This window comes from Bidens hawaiensis, unplaced genomic scaffold (genome assembly GCF_021521415.1).
Source record: "Bidens hawaiensis isolate Kalapana, Puna unplaced genomic scaffold, B.hawaiensis_p1.1 tig00053137_1, whole genome shotgun sequence".
NCBI lineage: Eukaryota > Viridiplantae > Streptophyta > Magnoliopsida > Asterales > Asteraceae > Bidens > Bidens hawaiensis.
Window position 1 is genome coordinate 12,727 of NW_027499563.1, and position 24,373 is coordinate 37,099.

The 24,373-nt window shown below is 35.5% G+C and overlaps 4 protein-coding genes across 5 annotated transcripts; 2 read left to right on the forward strand and 2 right to left on the reverse strand.

Moving 5' to 3' along the window:
• Positions 1-6,249: 6,249 nt before the first annotated feature.
• On the forward strand, positions 6,250-9,534 carry LOC143599946 (uncharacterized). Its single transcript, XM_077077768.1, has 3 exons — positions 6,250-6,628; positions 7,877-8,137; positions 9,222-9,534. Exons 1-3 carry the CDS (start codon positions 6,260-6,262, stop codon positions 9,411-9,413), a joined length of 822 nt encoding a protein of 273 aa, XP_076933883.1. The 5' UTR covers positions 6,250-6,259; the 3' UTR covers positions 9,414-9,534.
• Positions 9,535-9,797: 263 nt separating this feature from the next.
• On the reverse strand, positions 9,798-12,834 carry LOC143599945 (11-beta-hydroxysteroid dehydrogenase B-like). The gene is made up of 6 exons (XM_077077767.1): positions 12,640-12,834; positions 12,339-12,531; positions 11,648-11,733; positions 11,432-11,563; positions 10,793-10,957; positions 9,798-10,157 (listed from the first exon to the last, which is right to left on the reverse strand). Exons 1-6 carry the CDS (start codon positions 12,823-12,825, stop codon positions 9,855-9,857), a joined length of 1,065 nt encoding a protein of 354 aa, XP_076933882.1. The 5' UTR covers positions 12,826-12,834; the 3' UTR covers positions 9,798-9,854.
• Positions 12,835-15,052: 2,218 nt separating this feature from the next.
• LOC143599949 (putative serine/threonine-protein kinase At1g09600) lies at positions 15,053-18,808 on the forward strand. Its single transcript, XM_077077773.1, has 8 exons — positions 15,053-15,364; positions 16,274-16,564; positions 16,686-17,003; positions 17,113-17,337; positions 17,516-17,616; positions 17,735-17,819; positions 18,038-18,268; positions 18,659-18,808. The coding sequence occupies exons 1-8, from the start codon at positions 15,053-15,055 to the stop codon at positions 18,806-18,808; spliced, it is 1,713 nt and encodes a 570-aa protein (XP_076933888.1).
• Positions 18,809-20,050: 1,242 nt separating this feature from the next.
• Positions 20,051-22,667, reverse strand: LOC143599947 (uncharacterized). Of its 2 annotated transcripts, none has more exons than XM_077077769.1 (3): positions 22,643-22,667; positions 21,550-21,662; positions 20,051-20,701 (listed from the first exon to the last, which is right to left on the reverse strand). In XM_077077769.1, the coding sequence occupies exon 3, from the start codon at positions 20,696-20,698 to the stop codon at positions 20,051-20,053; it is 648 nt and encodes a 215-aa protein (XP_076933884.1). In that variant the 5' UTR covers positions 20,699-20,701; positions 21,550-21,662; positions 22,643-22,667. The 2 variants fall into 2 exon arrangements, with proteins under 2 accessions (XP_076933884.1, XP_076933886.1); XM_077077771.1 differs by lacking the exon at positions 22,643-22,667 and adding an exon at positions 21,735-21,756.
• Between the last annotated feature and the right edge of the window lie 1,706 nt (positions 22,668-24,373).

Sequence of the window (24,373 nt, forward strand, 5' to 3'; positions counted from 1 at the left end):
GAACGAGAAAAGAATGTAAGCAAGTAATAGGGTAAGATGACCGATGGCCAAACGAGATTTGGCGGCAAAAGCAATAGAGAGATATAGACAGAAAATGAAAGAACACAAAGTAAGAACGCCCTAAGGCTTTAAAACATTAAAAACTAAAAGTATAATGAAATCCACGTATGGTATTACTGTTATTAATAGATATAAATGAAAACTTTGGTGCCACAAGTGCCCTATTGGGCCACTTGGCGGCACCTTAGTGGCCGAAGTTTTTTTTTTTTTTTTTTTTGGTGTGTGTTTTAGGTCCAATACCGTAACAAACATAACGTAAACTAGAGGTGCACAAACCGGTTTTTTAAAAAAAACCGGTTCGGTTATTAACCGGACCGGTTTTTTTGGCCCGGAAAAAAACCGGTTCGGTTAATAACCGGACCGGTTAATAACCGGTTTTTTTCTGTCAAAACCCTAACCGGTCTAACCGGTTAGGACCGGTTTAGAAACCGGTTAGAACCGGTTAATAAACCGGTTTTTTTATTAACCGGTTTTTTTTTTTTTTTTTTTTTTTTTTAAATTTCGCGGTTTCAAATACGAATATTTGTTTTTTATATTTTGTACTTAATGAAGACCATTATTTTTTCACAGTATAAACAAACCGGTAACTACAAGGCAAACCGGTAACTACAAGGCAAAACGGACTGACCGAAGCCATTCTTTGCTTTCGTTGTTAGGGTTCTTTGCTTGGAAGATGAGTATGAGTGTGTGTTGGTGAATGTGTTTTCAACAAACCAAAGATTAAAAACACATAACTTTCATTTATAGTTTTTACATTAAAAATACAAACATTAAATCGTTATCGCATATTCGTAACTCAAAAATACAAACATTAAATCATTAACACTGAAGAAATCTCTGCCAAGAACTGTTGTTCATGATTTAACTCAAAAATACAAACATTAAATCGTGAACTAGCAGATGCTCCTGTTGTTCCCAATTGCAGTTTGTTCATGATTTGCCTCCATGTTTGCTGTTTCTTTAACTAAATTAGAAAAATCCAAATCAACAAGTAAATAAGGGCACATATTAGGAAAAAGAATGCTTAGACACGATTACATGAACAACTTGCTGTTTCTTACTCATGATTTGCCTCCATGTTTGCTGTTTCTTTAACTAATTTTCTTCGCTACCCGATCCCGAGCTATTTCTTAGGTAATCGTCGTACGCGGCTTCTTCATCGGTCATTGGTTGAGTGTGTCCTTCATTGACCTCGTCTTCATACAAGCCCGCTTCATACTCCATTTCCCCCTCGAGTGAGCGTTGATGTTGTGCCCTATCTAAAGAGTCCAAGTAATCCTTGTAGCAAATCGACATCTCTATAGCTGGTGCAGTGAGTCGAGTCCTCCTAATCGATATAACCCTGCCAGAAACAGAAAAGGCAGACTCCGAAGCTACCGTGGAAGCTTGGACCGTTAGTAAATCTTTGGCCATGGCGGCGAGGATCGGAAACTCATCCTCCTTACCTCTCCACCAAGCCAGCAAATCAAGACTTCTAAATTCATCCGGAGTCATGTGTTTCACAAAGTTGGTACCACCATACCTTCCAAGTTCACTGCTTGGGGTGTTTACCCTTTGACGTTTACCGGCGTCTTCCCAAATCATGTAGTACATCCCCATTTCAAGGTCGGTTTGGGATTGGGATTGGGCAACAGCTCTTAACGAGTCATGAATTTGCATCTTTGGCATAGAACTTCAAACAGTGCTTGCATCGAGCTTTTTGGCGACCGTTAGACAGTTCGCATAGGTCGAAATGTTGCCACACATCTTGGTTTCGTTTCGTGGGGATGATCCGAACGACCGTTATGTCTGTGTTCGAGGCACCCATGTTGACGGATGAAGCAGCACTTTGGGAGGCCATGATAATAAGAGCGTATAATCGAGTATGAAATAAACGAGTACGAGTATGAAATAAACGACTACGAAATAAGAGCGTATGGAGTGGTAATGTGGTATAATTGAGTGTGAGATAACAAAATAATCGCGTATTAAATAAACGTTTAGAGCTAGTAGAGTTGTATAATCGAGTGTGAGCTAACCTACCCAACCTAAACTATATATAGTTGTTTGTGGGGGTAAAATGTTAAAAAAAACGGGTAGAAATCAAGAAAAAACGGGCAAAAAAGGACCCAAACGGTCATATGGCCGTTTTATAACGGTCAAAAACCGGTTAACCTTAACCGGTTTTTAGGTTAACCGGTTTTTGACCGTTAACCGGTTAACCGGTTTTTAGGTTAACCGGTTTTTTAATAACCGGTTTTTAAATTTAACCGGTTTTTTTTACTAACCGGTTCAATAACCGGTTTTTGTCCACGAATTAGTAACCGAAGTACTAACCGGCGGTTCAATAACCGGTCTAACCGGTTTTTTAATAACCGGTTTTTCTATTAACCGGTTTTCGGTTAAACCTACCAAACCGGTTCTATAACCGGTTTTTTTGAACACCTCTAACGTAAACCGACCAAATGACAATTTTGCCTTTTTCTTTTTTGTTTTGGTTCCGGTATCATAACGAATGTGATAGAAACCAATCGAATCTGCATAAGCTCGCTACATTTTGTTTTAGTTTTAGTATCGTAACGAACGTAACGAAAACTGAAATAATGCCAAATTTGGTTTTAGTTTAGTTATGATAAGTAACAAACGTGACGGAGACCAACCGAATTTGCGTCGACTCACCGCGCGTCTCAACACCGAGGATTGACAACGCTCGACTTTTACCGACCGGCAACCCCATTGGGCCACCTCAATTTTTAATATATATATATATATATATGTTTTAGTTTCAATACATAACGCACGTAACCAAAATCGATCAATTCGATTTTGACTTACCGCCTCAACATCCGTGAATGACAACGCTTGGGTTTTACCATCGCTCAAATTTACCAACCTGCCCCGGCGCAACGTGCCGGGTGAGCTACTAGTTACTACCTACAAATCAACTATATATGGAAACAAACAAACTTAACATAATTTGTTATAACTCAAACTCGTTACAAAATAGAAACCAACCCATCTCTGTATTCGACTCAAACTAAGAAACATGAATCACATCATATATTCTAAACATGATAAAGGCTAACTAACTTATTCTATCTAATAGTTGTATGCTATCGTAAGTTATTAGTTATGTATGGGTTTGAATCGGCCCCTTGGTCTGAGCTTTTGCCAGTTTAGAACAAGACTCGAAACCGAAAAATTATCAAAACTGAAAACCAAAAACTGGACCAAGATGGTGCCCTGTAAAATATTAGAAACCAATTAGTCTTTTATAATCGAACAGACAAAAAGAGGGAAGTATCACAACTCATGAGTTAAATTATATATACATAGATCGCAATCATTTATTCAAATACACTCCATAACAAATTGCTTTGATTTGAAGATACTGGTCGACAATGGTGATGGTGATGTGTAATTTGATCTTTAATGGATATACAGAGAGAGAACATATCATTGAGTACATTCGTTGTATGAGAAAGTTTGTCAAACATAACCATAGTGTTTTACTAGTTGCTATTTTTAGCATCTTTTAAAAAGCCTTACATTTTTTTTATTAAATACGGTAATAAAATGTTATATTATACAAAATAACGAAGCAAGTGAGGCCTAGCTATCTAATGACAATAGTTACATTACTAAACAAATAAGTATCATCGATGATAAAAATCCGTCAGGAATCATCGATAGCTTACTGAAAGATTTTCCAAAAATTATTTAAAACATTTTTTAAAGTCTTATCTCAAAAAGTCGTCGGTTTTATACGAAAGTCTCATCGATGACTAAACTACCGGACTTTATATCTTGTGACTTTTATTTTGATTGCTGAAATTCTCACAAAGGGACTCTCAACTAACTAGTTTAGTGCTTTCCTTTTCAAGCTACACATATGTGTGTGTGTTTTTAATTTATATGAAAATTCTAACGAGAAAATGGGGGAGTTGCCAAGAACGCGAGCCCCAAACAATGCCAAGATCAACCGACAACGCGTTTCAGAGGCCCCCACCCCTCTTAGCTAGTTCATGTTGTTCTTTCTTTTTGTTTTCGTTATCGGTTTCCAAACCCCTCCGCTTCCCTAAACCAAAATCTTCTTAATTATTCTATATATCTGTTGTGTTTGAACATGCGTATGTTTGAATTGGTGATCTGAAAATTAAAACATGACAAACTTGGTCTTGGAGTCCACTTGTTTAGTGAACTATTACCCTATTTGGTCTACTAACAAAGTGGGCTCTTGGTGTGTAGGCCCATAATTACACCCCAACACTTGCAAATGCACTTGTGATTAGATAACACACAACGAGGTTCGTCACTTCGTCCCTCGCCAAACCTCCTTAATAATTATATACTAGTTTTAGAGCCCGTGTCATACACGGAATGATTTAAATTATAAAATTACAAATAAAACAAATAATTACATAACGTATATAAAAAAATGTATTACAACTATGCTTTTATCTATGCCATGTGTACATAAATTAATTATATATATATATATATATCACATAATGATTTTTTAAAATGAACTTAATCAAAAAAATGCACGTGTAAAAACGTATCCGATAACGCTCTTTTTATTGAAAATTTCATTCTCAGTGTCATATGTGTATAATTGAAAGAATTTTGGTCATTAACCAATTTTGGGAATAAAACTTCTCAAACAATAATAGTTCTAATCACTCAGCTTAAATATAAAATAAGTGTTACCTTTGTTGATATATTTATCAATTTACCACATATCGAAGGAAAGTAGAACATTAAATTGTAACGACGAACGTTCTTCAAAAACTATATTTTTCTTAGCTACACCATGAAAAAGATTTTGATAAATTTCAGGGAGCTTCTCGACTTTGTCATAATGACAACATAAAAAATAGCATGTTAACTCATTCTATTTTGTGAATATTTTGTTTCATTTGAGCATAGTTTTGCATAACATGCTTCCCATAGAACGTTCTTAAGCATATATTTATAATTTAATGATTAAAAAATTACTTTGTAAAATGAAAGCATATTTGAGTTTTGTTTTTCTTTACAGTCTTCTATAATATACATAGTACAATATGTTAATGATAACATTTGAAACTATATTATTTTCAATCTTTGACAAACATGGTTTATTATTGATTTTTGGATTTCACCTTGTATTTTTGAATACATAGTAAATAATACGTTAATATTTATTTTTATAAAAATGTAAAGATATAATATAAATTGAGTATTAAAGGAAAGCGAATATTTATTGATCTATTACATATATTAGGGTTAATTAAGATATTGGTTTTGGAGTGAAAAATATTGTGAGAATTAACCATATGATGATAAGTGTTCACAATTAATTTACTTTATTAGAGTAGATAGATTCCCTGTGTTGATCATGTAGATGCTGAATTGGTGCTAGATTTAAAACATAACAAATTCGGCATTAAAGTCCACCTGTTTATTTTAAGGTTAAAATCTTTACCATGACAAAGACAAAGATTTAGTGCAACCACTAGATATCTTGATGACCCGTATAACAAGGCTAGAGACCAAAACCAAAGAGTGAGGGCTAGAGGTGTACAACCGGTTCAAAACCCAAAACTGGTGTGTTAAAACTGACTAGGTTACGATTGAATTTGGCTTGGGTTTTGATCGATTTCAGTTCGGTTTTTGGTCAGTTTTTTTCAGTTAACCGGTTTAAAACTGATTTCGGCAAAGAAAATTATATTACAAACTGGTTTCGAATCTCCGGTTTCAATCGGTTTAAAAACCAGTTTCTACATAATCGATTTAAAATCGGTTAACTGGTTCTTTTTCCCACTCCTAGTGAGGGCCAGGGGTGGCCCCGAATCCTCCTATTTTTCTTTTTGTGCAGTAGTGTAAATTTGAACGTTTTTATTAGAAAATTTGTATACATAGTGCAAATTTATTCGTTTTTGACCGAATTTTACGTCCGACACCTCTCACTTACGAATTTTTTAATACATTTTAATCCCGACCTCATCGGCGTTCTCGTCCAAGCTTCGCCACTAAAAAGAACGTAAACCCTAACGACTCCCAACAATTATTAAGGTTGGAATTTACCCGAAATAGGATTATTATAATATTATCCATTTTATGTGGTCATCAACTCTATACGTATGCCCCATCACAATCTTTCTTTTCTTTTGGATAGCATGCATGCCCATACACACTCATCATCCACTCAATACCCATCTCCTTAACCAACTCGACCATGGCCGCCACGGCCACCACCACCGGCGTCCTCTCCGCCCCCTACATCATCCACCACCGCCGGAAACTCCCAACACCACCAACCCATTACCCCATTTCCCATCCAAAGCCCATAACTTTATCAATCCGGAGAACTGATATTATATGCAAAGCCACGGAGGTGTCGTCGTCCGGGGTTACTGAGGATCAACGAAATTGGGTGCCGGTGGTGCCGTTGTCGGCTCTGCCGAAAGGTGAACGGAGAGTGATCATACAGGACGGTGAGACGATTCTGTTGTTGTGGTATAAGGATGAAGTGTTTGCGATTGAGAATCGGTCGCCGGCTGAGGGTGCGTATAGTGAAGGATTGATTAATGCTAAGCTCACACAGGTTTGATTTGATTTGATTTCAATTGTAGAGACTATATTATTAAGTTCCATAGTTATTAAAAGCCCTTGTTTGCGCCTAGGCCCGTTGCGCTTCTAGTCCCTAGGCGAGCGCTTTGGCATTGTATATGCCAAGACAAGAAGATAAAAACTGAGCAAAAGAAATACAAGGAGTGCTATTGAAACTTAGATCTAGGAGAGGTCGAAGGCATTATATTGATATATTTTGTTATTCAAGTTTTGGAATTATATTTGAATCTTCACTATTTAGAACGTTTGGTACTAATTAAATGATAATAATAATATTATATAATAGCTTTTGTTTATTTTATTTATACAATAGTATTATATTTCATTATACATAATATATTTTTAATTTTTTTATTTATGTGTGCTTTTTTTTTTCCCAGCCATCTCTTTTTTTTTACGCCTAGGCCCTAGGCGAGGCCTATGCGCCTTAAGTGCCCCTAGCACATTTGATAACTTTGTTAAGTTCAATGTGATTATCAATGTGAATGTTTGTCTTTGTAGGGCTGTGAACAAACGGACTGAAACTTTCGGCGGAATTTTATGTTCGAATGATTGTTTAAACGTGTCTCGTTTGTTCATTTATGTTCATGAACTTTTGTTAATTTAAATTCGTTTAAGTTCATTAAAGGAACGTTCATTTGAGTTTGTTTGTAAATAAATTCATTTATATTTTTAAGTCGTTACAATTTGGTGTTGTTTTATTAACTTTTTAATCCACACATTGTCACTATCATTTACTTTTAATTGCTTTTAGCTGAGTTAAGTTCGTTAGTATGTTCTTGAACTGTTCGAACACATTCATTTTCTTAACAAATGAACACGAACAAGAAAACAGTTCGTTTAAGTGTTCATGTACGATTGTTTGTTCGATTTAAGTTAAACGAACAAATGCGAACATGCTCCGTTCGTGTTCGTTTAGTTCGTTTACAAGCCTAAATTGTTTTCTTTAAAATTAAAACTTGGCTGATGAGATTTCACTCCAGCACCAGAAATTTTAATCGGGGTCAAATCCGTCAGTGATTGGTTGAAAATTATTGAGCATTAAAAATAAAAAACTCAAATGTCTATTTCGTAATTTCAAAAAATCAAGTTTATTTTTATAAATATTCTGGTGATTTTCATTTTTCTACAGCTTTACTGGCTGTATACAACACATAAGTGTTCACTCATTCTTAAAATAAGGTAGATGTGTCGTATGACTGATTTGAAGAATATTATGCAGGATGGCTGCATTGTGTGTCCATCAACCGATAGCACATTTGAATTGCGAAACGGATCGATCAAAGATTGGTTTCCAAAGAATCCTGTTTTAAGAGTGTTAACACCTGCTTTGAGGAATTTATTTGTTTATCCGGTGAAAATTGATGGTGAAAATATCTATATAAGTATGGGACGATCTGCACCGACCGATGCATCTGCAGAAATCGTGTTTAGTGGAATGTCTAAACCTGGTATAACCGCCACTGATGTCAACGTCGATGAGGTAATAAGTTGATTAATATTACAAATTGTTATGTTAACCTTAATTTGAATGGTGGCACATGCACTGCAAACCAGGTTTAAGTATAAACCTAGTGGGAGATATAAAGTGAGGGGGTTATGCAGTTATGGCATTATGTATTACATTTAAATTCATAATTTAGTTAATAAGCACAAGTGTTTATGTAGTTTTCTATTTAAATTTGGTTATGAGTTTTCTTGTAATAACTTCTTAACTGCATACGGAAAAACGGGTCGACCCCAACTTTGACTAGGCTCGAGCTCGGCTCGTTTAACGTACTGGAGCTCGAGCTTGAGCTCAGTGCGTTTAACATACTGGAGCTTAAGCTCCGACTCGTTTCGAGCTCTATTTTTAAAGGTTGAGCTTGGTTTGCAAGTAGGTTTTTAAGCTTGAATTTGGTTCGGCCGGCTTGGCTCGTTTATAATTTATTAATTAATTTGATAATTACTTTTTATATAATTATAAGTAATATATACTACTTAGTTATTTATATTGTAATTTGATAGATAATTATAAATTATAATTATTATATGAATATATATATTTAATATATTATATAAAAATTATATGAGTAATAGGCTTGTTCGAGCTTGATAAGTAAAGCTCCTGCTTGGGCTTGTTTATTAAACAAGTTTATTTTTAGGCTTGAGCTTAGGCTTCGGCTCCTTTAATTTGGGCTCGATTCGAGCTTTTAGCGAGCCGGTTTTGAGTAGATGGGTTTGGCTAACTTTGATCCTAAATAACTGGAGAATGAAAATCATAATTGAAAACAGTCTGATTGTTGCAGGTTCAAAAAAATGTACAGATTTGGCGGGTTGGGTAATGCATCAAAACAGCTAGTATTTTAGCGGGTCAAACCTTATCGGGTCAACTGTCAACCAACAAAACATTTTTTCATCTTTGATTTTTTCGAATTGACTATTCAAAAACTATATTGTTACAAGAATAACCTACTTTTTGAAATGAAATGGTTACTTGATGTTCTAGGGATTTTGAATATATTCGGCTAAATGTTTTGTAATTTTGTTCTTTGGTTTTCTCTGTGTTTTGGTTTTCTGTGTGTTAGGTGAAAATGGTAGTTGATGAGGCGGGGTCGGGAGGATTCGGGTTCACGAGAAGCAACGAATTGATTAACGGGAAGGCGGCTATAATCGGGTTCCTGTTGCTGTTAGATTTTGAACTGTTGACTGGTAAAGGTATGTTGAAGGGAACAGGCTTCTTGGATTTTCTTTATTCTGTTACCAATGCCTTCAACTAGATGTGCATCCAACTTACATCTTCACTGTTATCCTTTTCTTTTTTCTTTTTTTCTTTTTCGGGTTTCTGACAATTTTGCTGAGCTTCTGAAATCATATGTGTAACCAATGTATATGTTATTATAAATTTGTGTATTTAAGATGCTGTCTATTGGAAGAAGTTACACCAAAGTAGTCTGCAAACTTCCAACTGTTATTTTCTTCGAATAATTAGTTAGAGCGCCTGACAAGCTATTGAGTTTTATGCTGTAAAACGAGTATTAATGGGTTGGCGGGTTGAACCCAATCGAGACATAAACCTGAACGGCTTAACGCAATTAATTAGAATAAAGCAAAATATAAATTATTAAGAAGTACAACTCAAGCCATCAGTTATTATTAAAAAGCATGCTTAAAAACATCATTAACAACATAAACAAATTGAGAATGCAAGTGTGCCCTTATCATTCAACAAGCTGGATTCGAGGCGCAGAGGAGTGTGGGACAGCTGTGTGTACAACTACATGTCGATATGGTGGTGACGGGGCTTCTAAAAGAGGTCTTCCTGTACCAACATAGGAAGTTGCCCTCATACCTTGGGGTGATAGAAGCAATCGGAATGTCCACGTCAGCACGTCGGGAGCAAACACCTTGTACAATAGAAACACGTTGTACCAGTTCGGGAATTTCACGTGTGCACTGCCTCGTACAGCCGATGATACAATCATCTTTGCGAACTCTTCAACCGGACCACCCGAAGCTTGTAACTTGGTGTCATAATTCATAAAGAACAAACAAAATGTAAGTATGGTTTCAAAAGGGTCTATAACTAAAGATGACTACAATATTGAAATCTTAGTGAAATGCAAATAGAACAATATAAGAGGTTATATGCATCATAAGTTTATAACACCACTTTTGAGAGAGACCTTTATAAACTATTAATTTTTTATATGTTTTTTTTCCTTATTTGACTCGTTTTGACATAATAAAAACTTAAATCAAGTCAGAAATTTAATATTAAAAATAGACCCAAAAGAGATGATAAAATGGGCAGGTTAAATTACATGTCAAAACGAGTAGCTTTTATATAGGTGTTCGGATAACACCATTGATCCAAAATGTGACTATTTTTATAAACAATTAGTGTATTGAATACAATTGCACACGAAGTATATTATTTTAATAATAAAATAAAATGATTTAGGTGGATTTATGAGTTAAAATAAGGCGACACTCTACTCATTTGGCACCATCCTTTTTCGATGATCTTTTTTTTTATGTAATTGGACCAAAATTGTCACCTCCACTTTCAAGACTCCTAAACGGATTGTAAATAGTAACACGCATGTCACATTTGCTAGCATTCTGAAAAGAGAAAAACGGAGTCGTTAAAACTTACTTCTCTTTCTTCCTTCCACTGCATCTCTGCGCCTTCTTCTAGCATGAATTTCCCGCGGGTCATCTCGGTTCCAATCCAACCATGCGTAGCAATTGTGATACCGACTTCACCATTCAATTCTAACCTCAACGTCTCATAGAAGTTCACTAGAGCAGCTTTGGCTGCCTGGCGAACAAAATATTGGTAATTTCTAAAGAAAATATTAGAATATTCATACAGATCTACTGAGAAAAAAAAAAAAAGAAGTTGGCATACAGAATTTTGCAAATAGATTCTTTCATGAGGTGGTTATTTTATGTCTAACTTTTAAGGTCAAATGCACAACATCATAGACAGGCAAGACAGGCGAAGTAAACTTATGAAACGCGTTGAAAGTTACCTAAAGTTTATCCATGAATCACATTATTAACCTTTTGTAATTCTACTTCAGAAACTACTTAATACAATAATAGATCTTAAAAATTGTTGATCAAAAATTATTTCAGGAACCCTTTTTAACCTTTATAATATTTTTTAATTATCTTTGGTCCACCCGTTTTGACTTATATAAAATTTTAAAAAAACTAATTAACTGCTTTGACGGGTACCCAATCCTAACCCTTCCAATCTACCTCCCATTATAGATCTAAATGCACTTACAGAATATAAGCTCATCCTAGGAAGAGGTAGCCAATTCTCGACAGCAGCGTTAACTACAATCCGACCACGGCTTTGTTTTAGGTAAGGTAGAGCTACGTAAGTAGGATATACGTTCCCCCAAAAATTGATATCCTGAAATTCAGCAAAGGGAAATGGCACAAAAATTATACATTACGATTTACAATCTCTAAAGCCCTTTTTGAGTTTGAGTTATACCATCAACATAGGGAAAACCGATGCATCATTTGCTTCCTCAAAATAGAAGGTATGCCCTAAGCTCGTCGTGTTTACTAGATGGTCAACTGCAAAAAAAGTTGGAACATGTATGATTAGCACAATAGTTAGAAACAATAACTCGCCAAACACGACACGCCATTATATCTTCACGCAAATGCAATTTAGTAATTGATGTTTTCAGCGAGAATATGAACTATGAGGTTCCTTCGTAGATATAGGTCGTTAAGTGTAGTTACTGTTAGTTAAGTTAGTTAAATGGCGGTTAAATTAACCATGCGGCATGCTCCATTAGTTAAATAAATTTATGTCTATATATAGATCATTGTATGAACAATATGTGGATCACTTGTGTGTGTGTTTTAATGCAATATTAGTTCTATGTTAATTATTTTTCTTCTTTCAATGTTCTTCTCTTTATATCCCTCTTAATTCCAAGAGAAATCAACTTGTAAACGTGTTAAATAAATGGATCATAAACGGGTGAACTAGTTGTTGAATGGGATATCGGGTTGACTTGTGTTATTAAACGGGTGGGTGGGTATCTGTTTGATTAAACGGGTTGGTAGGTCGACTGCTTAATTAAACAGGTTAACTGAATTAATTAATCCGAACATGATTTGTCCCGTTTAAATAAATATGACAACCAATCATTTTCGTTTAACCAGATTACCTCTCCCAAAGACACTGATGGTCTCGTTGATGAACCTCCTACAATCTTCTTCTTTAACCACATCCGCGGCCATGATCAACACATTCGGTGCACCAAACCATCTAGCATTCTCACTGATCCCACGCAACCTTTGGTCTCTCCGAGCCACTAGCACGAGATTCGCTCTCTTCTTCGCATATTCATAAGCAATTTGCTAACAACATTCAAAACAAAAACATTAATATATTACTTACTCTCCATATTAATCCAAATAGACATGATTAAATGGATAAATATATTTAATATCTAATTATACACCAACCTCGCCGATACCCGAAGAAGCACCGGTGATAACAACAACTTTGTTGTCGATATCTTCATCAAAGAACATATGGTAAATGGTCTCACATGTGTTGATGAAAGTAAGTGTCGGCCATGAGAAGGCTAGCAGCACCAGAGTTGCCGGCGGTACAATCCAGTTCAGGACGGAGTTGATTGTATCCATCATTAATGTTGTAATGTGCAGAAACAAATTATTAATAAGGAGGAGAAGATCGATGAGATTATTAATTAATGAAGCGGCGAGTGAGGACGAAAAGAAAATGGTTTCTGCTACTACTGTTACTCGTGGTGGTGGTGGTGGTGAGGTGTCGTCATGCGGGTGAGGAACACGTGTTTCATTCGTAGGTTGTTGTTTTGATGGATGGTATGATGCATGGTGCCACATGGACTGCCACTGAGAGACATCATGGTTCGATCGAGTACATGAGACAAAAATCGTTGTGGATGATTTTAGGACGTGCATGAGTCGACTGTCGAGTCGAGCCGAGTCAAATAACTCAATTTAAAAAATTGACTTGGTTAGATTGTCACAACTTGTAATAAAAGTAAAAGTATTTGAACAGCATCGAACAATTATTAAGAGTCGGTTTTAAAAAGTTGGAGCATCTTTTGCTTTGACTATAAAATGTTGAAAGGCGAAGCTAATATAAGTGAGTCAAATGAGCGAGCCAATCGTGACTCGAGCTAGACTTGTTTACAAATCGAGTTAATTTTAAGTGAGCTTTTTCCCAGCTTTCTACAAACAAACTTCGAGCATGAGCTGTTTAAACAGACATACTTGAAGCATGCCTCAAATATTGTAACATATATAATAGTAGGTAAATGTCTAAATATTTTAAAAATATATAAATTATGTTATTGATTTTATAACAAAAATATGCATATATGATTTATTTAGGCTTGTGAATGGCAGGTTAGAGTATGCGGGTCGATACAATTAGAGCCGAGCCTCTTGTTGTGTGATGGTAGAAGTGTTGGTATTAGCGAAGGCTAGAATACGAGTCTCACATGAGACAATAATATGAAGAATTAGTTATTAAAAAAAATGTATTTGAAAAGTCTACTCGATCTTTCCATAGTAGTTAGTATATTGTCTCGTTTGTGAGTAATTTGAAATTAATTTGATTTAGCAACTGACATGGTGTAGCATAATTTATGGGCGTTTCAAATAACTATTGTTAAAGATACTCTTACATAAAATATAAATGTTTGTGATTGTGATATAAACCAATTAATATAATTTTTTTTGAAGGGATAAACTTTGTTAAAAGAAAAAGGAAACAATTTTCAATTAAATATAACATTTTTTTAACGAAAATGCTATTACCTAGCTATAAGTTAAACGTTAGATATGATTGTCACATAAGTATATACATGCATGGGGTTGTTCATAAGTCGAATCAAGTATTCAAGTTTGAGCCAGTCATATTAAATCGACTTATTCACATACGGCAAACCAATGTCTCTTTTACAACCGACTCTATTCGAATCAAGCTTCAAGTTATTTGAGTAGCTCTTGATCCCATAGAAATCTTTATATTTCAAATAGAAGTAAAAGAGAAGAAATACTTATATTAAGAACATTTTTAAAATTTACAAGGACTACAACAAGAAAGCACTTAGGAAATCTGTATATGGTCAGGCGTATTTCCAGGGCTTCGTTTGAAATGTTCATTGATTTTGAAGCCTAAGTTTCCATATTTTTCTGTAATTATTTTATCTTTTGTCTACTTTTTTAATTAACCATTTTCGCCTTTAATTTCCATGCATCATATAAATATAATCATACGTAATATATGGACCCACATGGCACACTATGTTTGCACTTATTAATAATCTTTCCATATTTGGACTCATACAAAATCTTTTCGATAAATTAGGTATAAAATTCAGATGCGAACCATAATCCAAGGGGAAATCATTTGAAACCCCCGAATTATCGTCTAGGTTACCTCACAGAAACGGCCAGAAATCCATGCATCACATTTTTCAAACAAATTATTCACACACAAATTTCTAGATCCAATTTGTGTGGATTTTAATACAAATTTGGATCTTTTGGATGCATGATTTCTGGTCTAGGGTTCTTCTGAGTTGCATTGTTTCTTATTATTATTCACATTCCTTCGGTTTCCTTGATCACATTCAACGTGTCACATTCATCGTTGCATTGTTTTGAACAATTTGCATAATTTGAATATTGCTATCATTCTTTGTTGAATATTACCTAACAAAAAACGTGTTTCGGTTCGGTTAACATGCTTGGCATTGTTGGATTGTGGGGAAATTAAATGCTTGAATAACTTCTTGCATTTTGTTTTCCCCAAAAGAGGTGTAGCAATCAATCATCATGCAAGTTATATGAAAATTAATCCAATTGAGATTAAAAAAACATGGGTGGGATTTGTTCAAAATCAAATTGTGGAAGGGGAAGAAAAGATAATGAAGAAGAGGGCAAGTTTATTGGAGCACAGGTGGCAGAACCTGTGAATAAAGATAGTATTGAGAAACAACAAAAGGATAGTAAAAGACAGTCCATATCTGAGAGGGTACTAGGCTCAAAAAGTATCCAAAAGATTAAGAGTATAGTTGGTGGGGCCCAAGGAAAGGCGGCAGGATGGCCCACATGGTTGACTTCGGTTGCCCCGGATGCTGTACAAGGTTGGGTTCCTCGAAGCGCTGACTCGTACGAGATGCTTGACAAAGTTAGTACTTACTGTCTTGTTGGTTATACAATCTTGCATCATTATTGTTGTGTGTTGTTATCATGTGCTCAATGTTATTGCATGCTTGATTCGTTTTCAAAAGATGTGGAGTACTTTTGTTCTTTGGTTACTAAAGTTCGTTTATAATAAACGAATGAGCATGAACAACTTTTTTTGTTCATTCAGTTAACGAACGAAGATAAACACATTACACATGTTTGGTTCGTTCAGTTCATTTTTGTTCGTGAGCATTCATTTATGTTCGTACAATTAAGTTAATTTACTTTCATATATGATTATTCGTTTACGTTCCTTTATGTTGGTTTGTTTACGTGTTCATTAAAATTTTTAAGGCCTATTGCTACTTGGTCAAGCTTTATGAATTTAAAGTATCATTGATTACAAATTACTTTTCATTTTGCGAAGTGAAAATATTGATATTCAATTATTCATGTATACCTTTAACTAGTGTTCTCTTAATTACGTTTGTTCATCTGTGTTCAACTATGTTCGTTCGTTAATAGATTAAACAAACGGTTCACAAATGTAAACAAGCGAATATAACTGAACTAAGTTAACTGAGCGAACACTGGTTAAAAATAAACATGAACATCAATTTTTACATTTAGCGAGCGAGCATGAACAAACTATGTTCGTGTTCGATAGTTTGTTTGATTAAAGTCAAGCAAATGAACACGAGCATGTCTTGTTCATGTTCGTTGGGTTCCTTTACAGTCCTGGTTATTATCGATGGTTATCTTATCCTGATTGTATAATATCACATTACTGTTCAAATCTGCTTTAGAAGTTGGTTTAATAGCCGAAATTTAGTTACTTTGGATTTTAAAAAGTGGTAGTTTTAAATTTTAATGCACAGTTAGTAGCATAAGTTGGTATTTTCTAATGCAGATTGGCCAAGGAACATATAGTAGTGTTTACAAAGCGCGCGATCTGCTAAACGATAAGATTGTTGCTATAAAGAAAGTGCGGTTTGATAATATGGAACCGGAAAGTGTCCGTTTTATGGCCCGTGAGATTCAAATATTGCGAAGATTAGACCACCCAAATTGTATGAAGCTTCAAGCTTTGGTTACTTCTAAGTATTCAGGCAGCTTATATCTTGTTTTTGATTATATGGAACATGATCTTGTTGGCCTTTTACATTCTCATCAGAAAGCCCAAAAGTTCACTTTGCCTCAGGTTTCTTATTATTTGTTCTTTTTTCATGTTTATGAATTATGATGAAAATCTATAGTTATGTGTCAACCCATTTGGTATGTTTCTATTTTTGTTCATTTTTTTCTGAACATCTTTTTTATAGATTAAATGTTACATGCAACAATTTCTTCGTGGATTGGAGCACTGTCATTCTCGCGGTATTCTGCACCGTGACCTCAAGGGTTCAAATATTCTAGTCGACAACGATGGAGTTCTCAAGATTGGAGACTTTGGACTGGCTGCACGGTTTGAACCGGGTCAAAAAGAACCACTAACTAGTCGGGTAGTAACTTTATGGTACCGAGCACCCGAACTATTATTTGGTGCCACGTCATATTGTGTCGCCATCGATATGTGGAGTGTGGGCTGCATTTTCGCAGAGCTCTTCTTGGGCCGGCCCATTATGCCAGGAAGAACAGAGGTATGTTAATGACTTAATGTTATTCATTTGTTATTACTTTTAATACTTTTACTAATCATGTTACTTTCATTTGCTAATTGTTTAAACTAATAATGACATTAAATGTTAGGTTGAACAAATACACAAGATCTTCAAGCTTTGTGGTTCACCCTCAGAAGAATATTGGAAAGTATCAAAGTTACCTCATGCAACTAGACCTCAACAACCGTATAAGCGTCGTATTATCGAGACGTTTCAACAATACTTGCCTCCTTCGGCTTTGGCCCTTTTAGATAAGTTGCTTACAATCGAACCGGATGCACGTGGGACTGCAACTTCAGCACTGGCTAGTGAGGTATAATTTTAGCATTCATAAAGATTTTTATCCTTTGTATTTAAATAGACTGATCAAAGTTTTGACCTGCATAAATGGACTAGTTGTGTTAAACGAGTCGTGTCGAACACGACTCGTTTAACACACCAATTCACAACTTGCCAGCTCAGCTGATAGCATAAATGTTGTTATGCCCCAGTTCTTCACAGAAGACCCGCTTCCTTGTAATCCATCCGAATTACCAGTATACCCTCCAAGTAAAGAGTTTGATGCAAGGTACCGCGAAGAGGAAGCTAGAAGGTACATTAAATTCACTAGTTCAACAAAAAAATGACCAAAACGACCCTCGTTTTTGGAGGGAGAAAACTGTATTTCATCACCTACTAGAAAACACTGATGTTATTGAAAATGATTATAGGCGGAAAGCTGAAGCTATGAAAGGACACGTGCCCGAATCTGTTAGGATGGGTGCCGGAGAATTGAAGGCACAATCTAAAGCGCAGGTTGACCCGTCTAACCCAATTATTACAACCCTCTAACCCATTTAGCATGTTTACAAAATGTTTATAACTCGTTTACAGCCAGCCAGGCCATGTTCGGGTTGACATGTTTAACCCAGTTAATTAACCAGGCCAACCCGTCAACCCATTTAATTACAACTGTTTAATCAAACAGGTTGACCTGTTTCATGTTATTAATAATAACCATTTTTTCATGTCAGGGGCCGTTGACCGTCAGAAAATGGAACCCGAATGGAACAACCAAAAACAGATTTGCATATTATAACTCTGAGATCCACCAATGTGCTATGGGAGCATTAAGTAACAACCTTAAAGACGACGCGATCGGCACAAGTTTAAGGATGGTGCTTTTAACCATGGATCCTGCACAAAAAAGACCAATGAGCAACATGCATCCAGTACAAGAATCCACCAAGCCCACAAAAACCATGGTAAGCTTCATACTATTGGTGGCATGTTAAACCGTTAAAAAATTAACTAGATCATTATAAAAAAAATCAAAATCTTAACATAAATCCACCTCACGTGCCGCGGTCAGAAAAAACTGATGTCGAATATGTATACAACAAAATATTCACGCTGAAACGTTGTTAAAATAAGCATCTCATAACGGAAACACTGGAAACTTTTAACATCATATTATATATTGAAAATTATTTAAACTTACTTAAACTTGAGACGGCATATTGAACAATTGAGGGGCCATGTATTAAATATAAAAACTTCATGTATTAAGATGTAGCATTTACATAAGTATTTGTAACAAGTGAATAGTAAAACTATTGCAAATTATGATTATATATAATGTGAGTCACTTTCAGGGCCACGCGAAGAAGATAAGCAGGGTTTATTCTGGACCGTTGATGCCACATGGCGGAAACACTGAAGACATGCTCAAACGACACGAAAGACATATTCAAGAAGCGGTTAGAAGAGCACGTGCAGACAAGGCCAAAAGTAGATTGGATTGAAAAATTGTTGCTAATGGGAAGTCAAATGTTGATGTTTTGACCTTGAAGTGAGATATGTTGTTGCTGCAATGAAACATGAGGCGAAATCGGTTGAAGATTCCAATGGTTGATGATGTGGCATCACGACAGGATCATTAAAACCATTTACAAGTAAAGCATACCGTTGTAAAGTACAGAAATTGAATCGCATTTGACTTTGAGAGTGTAACAGCTTTGCAGTTGAAATGAACAGCTGCTCGTGTTTGCGTTTCCTAATTAAGAAAATATCACATTTCTTTCTTGTAGAATTATTCGGTTGTTAATTGTGATCGTTTTGAACTTTGAATATAAGTTCTAGTCGCAATATGTATCAAACGCGCCCGTCCAATGATCAAAGACCAAAAATTGTTACTCTTCTTCCAAATTATCAAGGGAACATCATCAAAATAGGCAAATACATAGAATTTTAGCATTTTTAAAACAGACATATTCAAAATCAACTTATCAAAAACGTCAAATAAGCAAAGTGGGCAAAAAAGGCTGGAATTTAAAAGACATTAAAATTTAAAATCAATCGGTCCATAAAAGAACCAATTTAATAATTACACGTGTAAAGTGTCAGTTATATCTTAGTTGACGGTCAAAAGAGCTAGCTATATTCTAGCTGGCACGAAAAAAAGAAAAATCTAAATCCTGAATGGGGCTTAAAGGGGCAAATGTATCTTAGCTGTCGGCTAAAGAGGCTAAACTTTATCCGTCGACTAAGATATAATCGTCATTTATCGTCATTTTTAGCCACCGGCTAAGATTTAGCCTCTTTTTATGTGCCGACAAAGGTAATGCCAGCTCTTTTAGCCGGCCTCTAACATCTAGCCAACACTTTCCATGTGTAATTATCAGCTAAATTCCAGCCGCCTTTGCTTATTTTATGATTTCTGATTAGTTGGTTTTAGATATGTGTATTTTTGAATGCTAAAAATCAATGTCTATGTTGTCAATTTTTCTAGATCAAATTGCCAATTTTAGTGATCATCCATTGTATAATGATGCTCATTTTAAGTCACATTTATCACATGTACAAACATAGCACCCTCCAAGTTAAGACTGCATATAACATAGGTTCATTTACAAAGTGAAAAGCAAATTTCTACTTTGTCAATTCTGTACAAATTAACACTACTTGTAACATTTATAAAACAAGTAAACTTTTATCCTTAAAGCACTTCCATTTTATTTCAACTCAAAACAACCTCAAACCGAAAACTATAGATCTTGCTTCGGCTTATGGCTCAGCTCCATCAACTCCAAAATCTCTTCCCACAAACCCTCCGATGACAAACTGTGAGTCCTACCGAACACCAAATTTGAGCTGCAAGCCGCAACATGCCAGAAGCCGGCTTCAATCTCTTCTTTTAGCTGATCAAGCTGCCAACCCGCATACCCGACAAAAAACCTAAAATCTTGCGGTTTCAAAACCCCGGTTTTCACTAAAGCCGAAGCTTCATCCAAATTGTTTCGTGAACCAAACGACAAAGCGGGAACAACTTCTTCAAAATTATAAATGTTTTTTTTCCCATTTGTTTTCAACAAGAATATGCTCGCCTCGAGGGGCCCGCCGAAGTGCAGCTGACACTCGGAAAATGTGGTGGATAAATGAAGGTTTGTGGGTTTCGTGTTTTTTATTTTTTTGTAAAGCGGCCGGTTTATTATTACTCCAAACGGGCCTTCGTGAGGTTGTCGGGTGCCCGAGCCGAGAAGAAAGATGACGGATCTTTCAAAGGTTTGGACTCCATCGAGCTTTTCGGTTGCAACAAGGATGCAGCCTGTCTCGGGGGTGGTCAATGGGTGGGCCCATTTTGATCCTAGACGTTTGGGCTCGTGGACCGCACCTTCATCTTGTTTGTTAAGCATTAACTATACAACGTACCGAACAATTTAGTTATTTGAAAGTGAATACATGATATTTATAGGGCTCACAGACACACTATACAGGCACTGCCGCCACGTCATACGGGGGTCGTATGCTCATATTACCTGTTAGACTGGTACATCATATGGGCCATAACGTATTTTGCGGCCCGTATGAGTTAGTGTGATGTGGTACACAGTCACAAAAGTGATTAACTTGACCACTGACAAAAGTCATTCATCCTGTATGACAATTTTCTCCCGGTCATACAACCCATATGATGATGTGATGTCATCGCCCAGTGTATGTATAGCATCATTACAAATGTATCTATAGCAACACCCTATTTAAAATCAGTATTTGACAAATTTTGATTAATTTAAAAAAGTAATAGATGGCGAAAGTGTATATATGTAATTGTACTCGACCCGTTTGATAATAAATAACAGAATATATGATCCCTAAATAATTAGATTATTGTAGGAACATATTTGTAAAATCTTGTTAATAATTAAATTAATCAGAGATGGCAATTACAATCTGTTTACTTACGAATGAGTACTAATTTGTGGGTTGTGTTTTATCTAAACGGGTCAAAATAAATAGACTTAGCTAAAAAGTTCAAAACTGTCCAACTTAATACATATAACCTCCCAAATCTTTTTATTCAAACAAAAATTGTAGCACTATTTTTGTTTTTCTAACTATGATTGATGCATTAACTATTTACAAAAGATGGACAAAAAGTGTATGTGACCCGTTTCAACTCTGACCCATTTTGACCCGCTACCCATTTTAGTTGATGTTGATATTTTGCATAAAGAACATGGAATGCGATTCAGAAATATATTACCTGCTGATTTTTATAAAGAATGGCTCTAAACTCTCTCCAATCAGTAACTTTATGAGGGGACTTTGGTGTACCCGTATCACTAGTTTTGTTGCCTTCAGAATGATCATCATTGCCTATAATTTATGATAACACCCAAAAATTAAGATGTAACAAATAAACTAACATTAAAGATTTAAGAAGATTACATTTTTACGTCATATGGTATGTTGGAAACTATATATAGGTCCCGAAACTTCTTTGTTACATTTTTCATTCCTACTTATAGTCAGTTTGTATAATTTCCGGTCATAAAATGCCGCGTGCACAACGCGTAATCAAAAATTGACCAAGATACCCTCATCTTCTTCACTCGTCATGTTCTTCTTAAATTCTTGTTTTTTTTAAACACAAATTCATAAAACTCTGAGGAAACATTAATATTGACTCGACATATAGTTCATCAGAAGTTCTTTTCACCAGTAATCAAATACCAAAAACACCCTTGATAAGGTAATCAAACTTATGTACCACAATCACTAATCAGCATAATGTAAACCATTACAAAAGAAGTGTATACTTGTAAGTATATGTGTATGTATAGGTATAACTGCAAAGCATACATAATATGTATAAATATATGTATGTGTATACGGATATACATATACATGTGTGTGTGTGTGTTTGTAACACGTATTAATAAGTAGACAATGTATAGATATACATCTACCATTGAAAAAGTTAGGCGGCAATCGGCCACATACTAAACATAGATATCATCATTCATTAATGTTTATTTTTACCAAGCTTCATTTTTTGACTTGTTTCACATTGTAAGTGAATCTAATTTAGGATATATCATCATATATGCAGATTAGATTAGATTATTAAACAACTTTGCACCTCTTAATCAGACTAACTCTGTGTTATCATCTATGTTAAGCTCAAAAAAGTCAAAAACAACTTTTTAATGAATTCAAAGCAGCGTAATTAGTCAAAATCAGCAAGAACCCACAAAAATTTAACCTTTTGAATTGATAATCAGAAACTAAAAATAATTGCTACATAATTAAAAGGTCGAATTCTAAAGATTGAAGATGAAGAACAGAAAACCCACCTGCAGAAGACGATGAATCGGAGTTGTTATTGTTATTATGCGAGTTCTTGTTTCCGTTGCATCGTACGACAAAGGAACGGTGAGAAGAAAGGGTGTTGATATCGAAGAGTTTTCTGTTAGAAGGTATGTTTCGTGGTGATTTTAGAGAAGGATTAAGGTTGTCGTACAAGTGATTGTTGGTGGGTATGTAAGGGCATCGTGCTGCAGGTTTGATCTGTAGGGACAACAGATCCATAAGGATTGATTGATTATATCCTCTGTTAAATTGAAATTGAAATGGTTGATGGGAGAAGTGGTGTGGTTAGGTCAGGTCAGGTCGAATTGGCAGAGGCCATAATAGTGGGAGAGGAGAAGTGAGTGGGTGAGAGAGAGAGAGTGGTAGATTGGCAGGCAGGTGATAAACCGTTTATTATGGTCAAAAAGGTTACTGAACCCAGCGACCACGTGCCACTCGCATGCATGTCAACCCAGTCGGTTCATGGGTCGGGCCGTGGGTGGTAATAGAGGGTGTTTGGGATTCCTTATTTTACCTTCTTATAACTTTTTATTAAGTTAATAAGTTACAACATTGTAACTTATGGAACTTTTTCTCTCACATTATAAGCAATCCTAAACACCTTATTACTTTTCAAAAAGTTAATAAGTTATATGTTGGTGAAAATAAGCAATCCCAAACACCCCCTAAGTTTTAGGTACGACACTATCTTGACAATGATTGGCTCGTTTGTGGTTACGCCAAGAGGTTTGGCTGGGTATGTCAATGGGCTAAGCTTGAATTAAATGAGGCTAGCTACTTAAACAAGAAAATAAAAAGTAACTATGGTTGCTTAGTATCATTTTAATAATTTTATTAAGAGGCTATCTATGAATCGGTCAAAGATATATTGTTCTTGGTTACATGTCTTAATGGCTTATGAAGCTTCTTATTATCAAGCAACGGCTAATCAAACGACAAAACATATTATTTATCTACTCAATTCAATTAGTTATTATTGCTTCATAGCTTAGGGTTTTTTTTTTTTTAACGACGACTTTCTTGTGTGTTGGGCCACCGTACTCCTCAATTTTGGAGAGCCTCATTGCCGCACTCTGACATTGTCTTAACCGGATTCGCGCTGGCTTCAGAGTTTGGCTTAGGCGTTCCGCTAGGAAACCATATCTCGGCGCCCACTTGACATTCGTTGTGCCACCACAAGAGTAGAACTCTATAGCGTAACATACAGTAGGACGAAAACCGAATGCACTTCGGATTCACACTGACAACCTCACACGGTCTAGCTCAAATCCTTTATTACCACAATCCACCAAAAATGACACAAATAGGGATTGAAAGTGGATCTCCACTTTAGAATCCAAGCTTCTTACCACTTGCCTATCAACGGGGACTCATAGCATAGGCATGTAGATGTTTAAAATTTAAATATAAACAAGAGGGACTAATATGAAGTTTTGTTTTTAATGCTTGAAATTACCCGATTCATTGAGTGCACGTGGTAACAATTTCCCAACATAACTCATTGGAACTTCCATACAAAAATTATTGAAAACCGTCTAAACTCATGAACAAATCTAAAAAGTTAGAAAATAATCCAACTTTAATAGTATAAATAATGAATGTTATGCTTTACAAATTTCAGTGCACGCAAAATAAAAAAAGTTCTAACAAAAAATATGTTAGGCTTAAGCATTTTACAAGTCTAAGTTTGAGCTTAGCATTCCATCTTGTTAAGA